This window comes from Populus alba, chromosome 10 (assembly GCF_005239225.2).
Source record: "Populus alba chromosome 10, ASM523922v2, whole genome shotgun sequence".
Classification (NCBI taxonomy): domain Eukaryota; kingdom Viridiplantae; phylum Streptophyta; class Magnoliopsida; order Malpighiales; family Salicaceae; genus Populus; species Populus alba.
Genome location: NC_133293.1, coordinates 204,151 through 214,058, shown reverse-complemented (window position 1 = coordinate 214,058; position 9,908 = coordinate 204,151). Strand labels below are relative to the sequence as shown.

At 37.3% G+C, this 9,908-nt stretch overlaps 2 protein-coding genes across 8 annotated transcripts; one reads left to right on the top strand and one right to left on the bottom strand.

Annotated features, from left to right (window-relative positions):
- Positions 1 to 4,246, top strand: LOC118057328 (probable receptor-like protein kinase At5g18500). The gene is made up of 8 exons (XM_035069867.2): positions 1 to 495; positions 949 to 1,598; positions 1,701 to 1,805; positions 2,271 to 2,393; positions 2,477 to 2,647; positions 2,856 to 2,985; positions 3,288 to 3,500; positions 3,700 to 4,246. The coding sequence occupies exons 2-8, from the start codon at positions 970 to 972 to the stop codon at positions 3,745 to 3,747; spliced, it is 1,419 nt and encodes a 472-aa protein (XP_034925758.1). The 5' UTR covers positions 1 to 495; positions 949 to 969; the 3' UTR covers positions 3,748 to 4,246.
- A 1,935-nt stretch (positions 4,247 to 6,181) lies between these two features.
- On the bottom strand, positions 6,182 to 9,458 carry LOC118057329 (pto-interacting protein 1). 7 transcript variants are annotated; one of them, XM_073411675.1, is made up of 9 exons: positions 9,167 to 9,458; positions 8,870 to 9,057; positions 8,336 to 8,448; positions 7,774 to 8,039; positions 7,552 to 7,678; positions 7,045 to 7,321; positions 6,766 to 6,898; positions 6,565 to 6,651; positions 6,182 to 6,473 (listed from the first exon to the last, which is right to left on the bottom strand). In XM_073411675.1, exons 3-9 carry the CDS (start codon positions 8,418 to 8,420, stop codon positions 6,348 to 6,350), a joined length of 1,101 nt encoding a protein of 366 aa, XP_073267776.1. In that variant the 5' UTR covers positions 8,421 to 8,448; positions 8,870 to 9,057; positions 9,167 to 9,458; the 3' UTR covers positions 6,182 to 6,347. The 7 variants fall into 7 exon arrangements, with proteins under 7 accessions (XP_073267776.1, XP_073267777.1, XP_073267778.1 ...); XM_073411676.1 differs by having other exon boundaries at positions 8,870 to 8,936; XM_073411677.1 differs by having other exon boundaries at positions 7,774 to 8,024; positions 9,167 to 9,456.
- Positions 9,459 to 9,908: the final 450 nt, after the last annotated feature.

Genomic DNA, 9,908 nt, shown 5'->3' with positions numbered 1-9,908 from the left:
AGATTTTAAAAACACACACACAAAAAAAAAAAAAACTACATTAAAAATTATACTCTAGCTAAGTTTCTGTTTAATTGTCACCTTCAAGGTCTTATTAAGAAATTCAAGAAATAATAAAAAAAAGATCTGAAGAAGCAGCAAAGAAAGCTTCAAACTTCTAAAATTGATGCTTCTATGACACTACAACGATATATAAAGAGAGAGAGAGAGACATGTAAGAAGGAAAAACATGTAATGTAAAGCATGCCCTTCCTCATCACCTACCACTGACAACTCCACATCCTCTTACACATTAGGCAACACCCCGGATTTGGAATACCCTACTTCTTTTTAGAGATTTTTAAAATGTGGGTGGCTTTAGCGAATGCCAATTGCCTTATTTCCATCTGGGTTTTTGTTTTAAAGAGGAAAGTTTAGAGCTTTATTGCTTACCCCTTTTATTGCCTGCTATTGCAAGGAAGTCGTGCCGGGATAAGGCAGGTTTTGCACAATCAGGTTTGTGATTTCAGAAAGAAAGATGATTTTTTTTATTGGATATCTTGTTACCTAGAACTTTGAAGTGTTTCTTTCCTTTTCAATTATGATTTGATGCAACTTTGAATAATAAATGAAACGTGCTTGTGTTTATGGTGTTCTGTTTTCTCCTCTTATCCCCCTGCCGACATGCCATATCTTGTTCCCCCACTAGAGTAAATGAAAGGTGCTTGTATATGAGTATCTTGCTTGTTCCTTTTATTTTTATCTTTTGCTAGTAGTAGAGGGTTTATGTGGCATTTCTGTTCTATATGAAAGGAAGGTCTTTGTTTTTACTTGTTGATGCGAAAGTTGGATTGCAACATCTGCAAGTGCAGCCTGCTAATTCCTTAGTAGTGAAATGCTGGACGCGTGTTTGAATTGTACATGGATTTTGTGGTGTTTAAATTGTTTACCTTCCCACCTTGTTTGCAGGCTTGTTGGTATCAAAACAAAATGGCTTCTGATCTTAAGAATAGCCTAACCAAGGAATACGTTGGTATGGAGTTGTGGGTGATAATTGTCGTCTGTCTGGGACTGGTTTGTGTATTTGTGCTGGTTGTTTCACTGTGGCTATCGTTTAGAAAGAAATCGAGAAGAGAAAATAACATGCCTCCTGTTAGCTATATGCCTAAGGTTTCAGAGGAGATTAAAGAGATTGGTGTTGATCAAAATTCAGCACATAATGATGGTTTCCCCAGCCTTCATGACAAGTTCGGTGACAAAGAAGAAGCAGATAAAGCATTGATCCAACTAGAAAATGGTGATGATAGCAGCCAATCAGGCTCCTTTAATCATGTTGAGAAAGTAGGTGTTGGGTCTCAATCAGGAGAAGAGGGGGGCACCAAGGTAGCTTCTGTCCACAGGCCTTCTTCACATCCTCTGACTGCGCCTTCACCTCTGTCTGGCCTGCCTGAATTTTCACAGTTGGGATGGGGGCATTGGTTTACCCTCAGAGATCTGCAAGTTGCAACAAACCGATTTTCCAAGGATAACATTATTGGCGATGGTGGATATGGAGTTGTCTATCAGGGTCATATGATTAATGGGACTCCTGTGGCTGTTAAGAAGCTCCTTAATAATCCGTAAGTTGGGGACAAGTTTATTTTATAATCCTATAAATTTTTCACTGGACTATTTTGCAGAGTGGAAGTTAGTTCGATGGTCTCTTAATGTTTCTCTTACAGAGGACAAGCTGATAAAGATTTTAGAGTTGAAGTGGAGGCTATTGGTCATGTACGTCATAAAAACCTTGTTCGACTTCTGGGGTATTGCATGGAAGGAACCCAGAGGTATCATATCCTTTCCTGTTTTCTCTTTTATTTGGGAAAAAAAGTAGATTTTTTTTAGCTAGATTTCTTTGTAGAAAGTTGAGGATAAGATTCTGAATGTCACAGAAATGCCTCTAGTTTAATGTTTTATTAGAAGTATAATGTAGTATACTTCTGGATAATTAAAACTTGTCTTGTGAATTATTTTTGAAAAATGAAATTAATTTATGAATTAGATTATTGTATTTACAATTTTACAGAAAAAATCTGTACTATACTGTTTTGTGATCTTGATGGTTGCCAATGGTTCTTTGTATATAAAACTACAGAAAATATGTAATGACATCCCAGTTACATGTCTAGTCTCAAGTTCATCAAATTGCTTATAAATATCTTGCAATTGATGATCCAGAATTTGCTTGCTCTTATCAGTTGTGTTTAAAAAGAACAACACCTTTTGCATGATCATAGATGCATAAATTTCAGGATGTTGGTATATGAGTATGTCAACAACGGCAATTTAGAGCAATGGCTCCGTGGAGGAATGCGCCAACATGGATATCTTACGTGGGAGGCTCGCATGAAAATTCTCCTTGGCACTGCTAAGGCGTAAGTTCATTTTCACCTTATTCTGAGTTGTTTGCATTAATGTTGCATTCTGTTTCTTTCTCACTCCCAATTGCGTGTTGCAGGCTGGCTTACTTGCATGAGGCCATTGAGCCAAAAGTGGTGCATCGAGACATAAAATCAAGCAACATATTGATCGATGACAACTTCGATGCTAAGATATCTGATTTTGGTCTGGCCAAACTGCTGGGTGCTGGAAAAAGTCATATTACTACTAGAGTAATGGGTACCTTTGGGTGAGTGCTTTCTTTCAATCAGCTGCATGCAAATTAGTGGCATTGCCAGTTCAATCTTCTTTTCTGTTGGCCTTTGTATCCAAGTCTGATTGTATTATTAAAGCTCCTCTGCCATTGATAGAAAATAATCTTTCCTTTGTGTTTTCTTCTATAGTAATATTTTTCCTTTTATATGGTGAGATTAATGTCCTAATCAATGACTGTTCAGTTATGTTGCTCCGGAATATGCCAACTCTGGCCTTTTGAATGAGAAAAGTGATGTTTATAGCTTTGGGGTCGTGCTTTTGGAAGCAATTACAGGGAGAGATCCGGTGGATTATGATCGCCCTGAGAATGAGGTATACAATAAATGTTCCCTTTCCAGAAAGTAATCGAATTCCGCTTAAAAGCAGCAAGCCCCTTGCTTTGGAGCAGTAATTGGCATGTTTTAATCTCTAGAATTGAAAATTATATTAGCTTTTCTTGAGTAGTATTGTCAATGCTGGGGGTGTAGAGGCATGAATCCGAGGGTGTAAATTAGAAGCTCTATTCATTCCATCATGCAGTCTTCTTTGCTCCTTGTTTATGTGGATTTCACTGTCCTATGAAACATAAAATGTAATCAACGTTCATAATTCTCTTGAAATTATTCTTCTTTCAGGTAAATCTGGTGGAATGGTTGAAAATGATGGTTGCAGGAAGGCGCTCAGAGGAGGTGGTAGACCCCATGATAGAGAATAGACCAGCAACAAGTGCCCTTAAACGGGCTCTTCTAACTGCTTTAAGATGTGTTGATCCAGATGCTGAAAAAAGACCAAAGATGAGCCAAGTAGTTCGCATGCTTGAATCAGAGGAGTATCCTATACCTAGACAGGTTTGATTCTGAAATCATCTTTAGAATTCAAACTAAGTTGGTCACTTGGCCTCCACCTAGCGTTGTTACATGGATTGCTTAGAATAATTTTAAAGACAGCATCCGTTTTTGGTTCTGTGCAATATGGAATGTCTTACATCTATGTTGAGTTAGTATCTGTAAGATAAACCTGAAAATGTCTTCTGGATGGACAATTCAGGATCGGAGGCGCTGGAGAAGCCATGCAGGGGAGGGTGAGACAGCCTAATTCTGACACTGATAGGAGTGACAATCCAGGTTCAAAGTCGGATGGGAGAAGGAACAACAAAGCATAGACTTGGGGACCGTTTATAGAAGCTGAGCGCATGCATATGGGCAATGCTTACACTCTTTCGACCTTAGAAAGTATTGAGCCTGCCTAGAAGTTGAGAATGAGGGCAGGGAGCTGTAGCAAGCAATTGAGGCTGGTTGCTTCCCATATCTCTGTGTCAATTTTCCCGCATCTATTATAGATGTTGTAGAGAATTAGTCGGTGTCTCCAAGTTGCCTTCGTGGTAGAACACCCTTGTCAGGAGTGGTGTGTAGTGTGTACAGATCTTGAGATTTTTGGTTTTATTTTTTATTTTGTTTTTTCATTTTCACTATATTTCTTCTGGGTCATAGTAATACCGGTTTAGTTCAAAGGATTACTGCAGAATTTTCCTTGATGGAAAGGCTAGAAAAAGGGATAAGAAAGATTGAAAGGGAATTTGATTTTTGAATACCTACTAATGGCTGCCATCTACATCGTCTACCTTTCTGTCTAATAAATGACAGCTCTCTATCTTTTGAAGAGGAGAATTATTTTTAAACAAGGAATCATGTAAAATGAAGCTCACTTGAGCAAGATACCCTGTATCTCGCCTTCGTGTGGGTGAACTGAAGTTGGTCAGAGAGATCCTCAACGACCGTCTTTTGATTAATAAGCTTTGATTAATGCGGTCTGACGATCCAGTTCATCTCTGTTCCAGTTGCTAAATGAGGCAGTTGATGATTCTTATCAGCTATAAGAAAGAATTCTTCGAGGTTTAGACAAAGCATGTTCGTGGAGATGAACTAAAAAAAACCATTCATTTAAATGACCAAATATTCAATGATTCTGTCTGAGCACCCCTCAATCAACTGCAACTTTGGTTGGGGATGATGAAAGAAGGGGAAATCAGTATCCGAAAATAACATCAGCTAATTCTCTTCCATATTGAACAGTCCGACCTCGAGTTGGTTTGATGCTGTCACATTCAAGTTGTGGTCTTGAGCGAGCAGGAACTGTGTGGCCTTGAGATATGAGGGTCTTGGCAGAAGATATTTGGGTTTGGTTTTGTGGTTTAATTGTGGTGGAGGAGAACTGGAGGCAGCCAAAGAGAGGGTTGTGGTGGTCAGCGCGAAGGATAGTAGAAGGGAGAAGGCTTTGAAGGAGAGGCTAACTGGATGAGCTTCCTTAGAACCAGGAAACAAAAAACTGGGGTTGCTGGACGGACCTGATTCAACGTTTATCAAATCTCTGGGGAGCAGGACTCAAAAGAAGGAGATAGAACAGGAGCTCTTCTTTGATAGAGAGCAAAAATGAAACTAATGGTATTAGATGTTTTTTACAAAGGTAAAGAATAATATGGTTTGAAAATCTTTCATATGCTCAGATCTTTGCTCCCATATCCTGTGCAAGCATATTCCGGCCACTTTCAGGTGCCAACAGGAATTGGTGGCAGGACAAAGTTTTGTGAATGTGGCAGGTAACCTCAATACCTGTACAATATGGAAGAATAGAAAAGGTGATAGTGGTAGGCTATAGGATTAAAATATCGGTTGCATGTCTATATGAAGCAATTAAAAAAAAAAAAAAATTTAATAATGAAGGTGTGATTGGTATTGTAATCGTTTTTTACGGTTGCAATTAAAAAAAAAAAAAAATTTAGTTGATATTGGATTTGATATTTATATATATTTGGTAAAAAATATAGTTGAAATTGAGGTTAAATAAAAATTAATTTAATATGTTTGGTTAAAAATACTTTTTAAATTAAGGTTATAAAATAACTAAAATATATATATATTAATATTGATAGTTTTTAATTTAAATATTGTAAATTTAACTATTGCTATTACATTATAAAATAAAATAATATTTTATATAAAATATTTTTTATTTTTCCATTAAACTATCTACAATTCTATTACTATAGTTTCCATGGTTTTTTTAAGCATACAACAAAATCAGATAAAATATCATCATAAACAAAATTATAATTACAATCAAGTTCTGTAAATACTACACCATCATGCGATCTCCTTCTAATTTATATAATATCATTGAATAATATTAAACACTAATTTTTTAAATAAAATAAAATAAAAAATAAAAAAAATTAGAATTTTTTTGCTGTCTACTTTGACATACTTTTGTGTACCGAGTTTAATTCACTCTGCAGTTCACTTTTATAATATGAACAGTAAGTGCAGAGTGAATGCTCACTTATACCTCTAAAAAAAATTAGGATCCCGCATGATTATTTTGCTACATGGCAGATTTTAATTCCAGGACCACTTAATTTCTCCCCTCTACTCCCAACCACTCCCACACGGTCTCTGAATTAAACTCTGTACAGATGTGATTTTTAACTTCAACAAAACCTGCAGCATGAACTTATTTTTCAATGGAACGGATCTTTAAATCGGACATTAACTTCCTTAACCAAACAACTATAAATTATGGTTGGACATAACACAGCCTCAACAACAATACCAAAAAATGAAGTAAACGTTCCACAGCTGCATTTGTCAACAACATACCCTATAAAAGAAGATTTTGAGGTCAAGGCGAATTCACAACGCTTAGTGTTTCACTGGGTCGGGTACAGAATGATATTTCAGAAGAGGCTGAAGAGCTGTCACTACTATGCTCATATTTGGTCGAAAATCAGCTTCGTATTGCAAACACAAGGCAGCAACAGCAGAAAACTGTTTACAGCACATAACGAAAATCTATTAAACATTCCACGAGCAATTGATGCAAATTAAAAAAATCCAGAATATTACAGAAGTTGTATACCTTAGCAGCTGCTCTAGGATGGAATTTCCCATCTAATTTAGGATCAATGCATTGCTTCACCTTATCTTCACTCAGCTTCGGTGTGGCCTAATGCAACACAGAATTGTTCTAGTGATCAGCTATAACGATGCTTGCAAATCTACCAACCCAGAAAATTGAAGCACAAGAGCAGTAAAAATCAGAACCAGAGAAGGGTATTACCCATGTCACAAGGCTCTGCTGTCCTCGTGGTAGTGTAGGATCTACAGGTTTACGGCCAGTTAAGAGTTCCAGCAGGATGACACCAAAGCTGTAAATATTACTCTTTGAACTAAGCTGTCCAGTCATTGTATACCTGGCATTAAACAGGCAAGTTTCAGCATGGTTAACAATCTCAACATTAAGAGAGGGCTCACCACAAAGATTTTCCATTTTATCACTGTGATGGGTTGGGTACCAAAGCAAAGCCTACGGTTCATAAATATGAGAACAGAGGCTTACTCTGGAGCATGATAACCGAAGTTTCCAAGAACACGAGTGGAATAAAGACGTGCAGCCATGTCAGGGGCTTGATTTGACAAATCGAAATCAGCAATCTTAGCAACATCATCATCAAAAACTAGCACATTGCTTGATTTAATATCAAGGTTGTGGATAATATGACGCTCTGCCTTTTCATGGAGATATTCCAGTCCTCTTGCTGCTCCAACTGCAATTTTCACTCTTTGTGCCCATGATAGAGGAGGGCCTGGCTCTGTTCCTTTAGCACCTTTCTTTCCTGTATAACCCAAATTGAAGAACATTTTTGTATTACCAAAGAGATGAAAATTACTGATCAAATAATTCCATCCCAAAGTTTTGACTTTGGATGAGTTACTTCCTACTTCCCATGGAATATACACACTGCAATATCCCAGGTTACTCCAAGCTAATCATTCACAGAAGATTTAAGATGTTCATAGCAGCTTTCTGAATAGGAAACAGGAATAATGCCATGGTATTGTTTACCATGTAGAATATCATGAAGGGATCCTTGAGAAGCATGTTCATATGCAAGGACACGGAGAGGGCCATCAACGCAGTAACCAACGAGCTCAAGAACATGTGCATGTTTTAATCTTGAGACCATAGAGACCTACAAAGGCATGTGCCAAGGGATGGAATCTTATTCAGGAAGCCGCATACTATATAGCATAGTCGAACACAATCACTTCTGTGCATATGCCTAACCTGCGCTAGAAATTCTTGGTCTGATTGCTTGTTTGAATCCAGCTTTTTGATAGCTGCTGCTTGACCACTTTTCAGAACAGCATAGTAAACTCTTCCAGAAGAACCCTCGCCAATCACAGCACCAGTACTAAAATAACCAGTCATTTCCTTGAGTTCATCCACTGAAATGGCAGGGACAGCTATGGGTTGAGTGTTTACAGTCTGCACATTATTTGATACAGGCTCCTTCACGCGATTAGCAGCAGTATTGTCTGCATACCAAACAGCTATTCAAATTTCAACACATATCATTAAAACTAGAAGCCATGGAAGATGGAAAAGAGAGAAATTAGGAAGGAAAGGATTGGCACGATGCCAATACGTGCATGATATGCCTGTATTGGATAACATGTAGATCCAAACTTGTCAAAATCTTGGTGCTAATAACTTGATAAAAAAGCTAAGCATGCTGATAAATGCAAAATGTGAATCATGCAATATATATGATCAGCATCTCTTCACAGTTTCGGCAAAGAGCTATAGAATGAGTGGAAGATAAGGTAGTTAGGGATCATGGATTTACTTGATGTGTGGTTTGGCACAAATGGTCCAGTTTTGGATGCTTTATAGATATCATCATCCTTGCAACAGCCGAAGCAACTCATCATTCTCTCTTCAAAGATGCCCCCTGGTCACCTGAAAAACAAATTGAGCTTGCATATGTAGGGGGGGTGTGTCCTTGAATGATGTAACTAGGCTAATATCATTGCCATAGATTTGAAGGACTAGAAAGCAATTAAGATGTGGCTACTAGTGCTTCAATTCCCAATTGGATGATGCTCTGTGCATTCAAAATAATGTTCAACATTGGCTGCACCAATCTAATTAACTTTCACATTCAAAATTGAAGTGTTAAATTTCAGGGCAATATAAAATTACATTTTATACTCCTCATTTCTACTTCTCCAGGATGTTGCATCATGCAGGAATCAATTGAAAGATTATTAGCCTTAAGTCTAGTCCACTGGTTTTGTTGCATAGAGGCAGCAACTGCACATTCTTTGTATTTTTTCCCTAAAGAAGCTTCATTGATCAAAAGGAACAAGAAGGAACTTACCCTGATAAAACAAAAGAAGCAAGAATCCAAGATAGGAGTACAAGAAAAACAATCAGAGAAGGAGCCACTGATTACATAGAACAGAAAAAATAGGATCATCGACAAACTGCAAATTCCTTGAATGATCAATCAATTCAAATAACGAAGAAATGTCAAAAGGAGAAAGATGAAGAAACAAGAACAAAACCCTGCAGAAATCCAGGAAGGATCATCATCATCATCATCTGTGCACGTAATTTTGATATTCACCTCCTTACAGACAAGCAAACACAAGTATAAAGAGAGAGAGAGCTTCACCTTTTTGATGATAAGATGAACACTTGTCACGGACGTTTACCTCGGCCAAATTCTCTGCTTCCTCGTTCTTCAAACAAATTCAGTATAAATCTTCCCAACAACTTTGTCCTTGTATATTTATCATGTAGCACAAATACAGGCGGTGCTTTTTTGTTTCTTTCTAAAGACTTAAATAATAACAATAAAAAATAAAAATACTAAGGAAAAGAAGGGAACAATTGTTTTAAGATTACATGGTTTTGTGGTAGTTAGTGTGTCCTTTATACTTCTTTTGACCCAGAGAGAGAGAGGGGGGGGGGGGGAAGTCTTTCTGACTACTGAGAGTCTTTGTCGTTGCGTGTTTCCCCTATCAATCCTCAAAACTTCCAATATTTATTTATTGTTTTGACATTTCATAATAAACTGCCAACTGCCAATCTGCCCTCATAAATTTTTCTTGAGGAACAAATTCCATGAATCATGAAATTTGTTTGAATCATTTGTATTCAGATTAATGTATCCTTTTCTGTTTGAATCCAAAATAACAGTGATAGAAGGCAAATCATCCATCGATCCTGGCATTCTTTATATTGCTTGAGAGAAAACAAAAGATTAGAAAAGGGAAAACTTTCTTATCCCTCATTACTTTTAACATCACTAATCTTGTTTTAAAAAACGTTGAAACGGTCTCAGTTCATGTTGAGAACATTCTCTTGTTCGATAGACTCTGGTCCCCACTGCTGTTGAATAGAACGAGTACAAT

What these genes read in the sequence shown, in the direction of transcription:
- LOC118057329 (XM_073411675.1), bottom strand. Translation starts at nt 8,420, where the DNA reads ATGATGAGTTGCTTCGGCTGTTGCAAGGATGATGATATCTATAAAGCA. An exon ending in ACCAAGAATTTCTAGCGCAG is followed by an intron (nt 7,679 to 7,773) that starts GTTAGGCATATG and finishes ATGCCTTTGTAG; the next exon opens with GTCTCTATGGTCTCAAGATT. An exon ending in AGCAGAGCCTTGTGACATGG is followed by an intron (nt 6,652 to 6,765) that starts GTAATACCCTTC and finishes GTGTTGCATTAG; the next exon opens with GCCACACCGAAGCTGAGTGA.
- LOC118057328 (XM_035069867.2), top strand. Translation starts at nt 970, where the DNA reads ATGGCTTCTGATCTTAAGAATAGCCTAACCAAGGAATACGTTGGTATG. An exon ending in CTCCTTGGCACTGCTAAGGC is followed by an intron (nt 2,394 to 2,476) that starts GTAAGTTCATTT and finishes TGCGTGTTGCAG; the next exon opens with GCTGGCTTACTTGCATGAGG. An exon ending in ATGATCGCCCTGAGAATGAG is followed by an intron (nt 2,986 to 3,287) that starts GTATACAATAAA and finishes TTCTTCTTTCAG; the next exon opens with GTAAATCTGGTGGAATGGTT.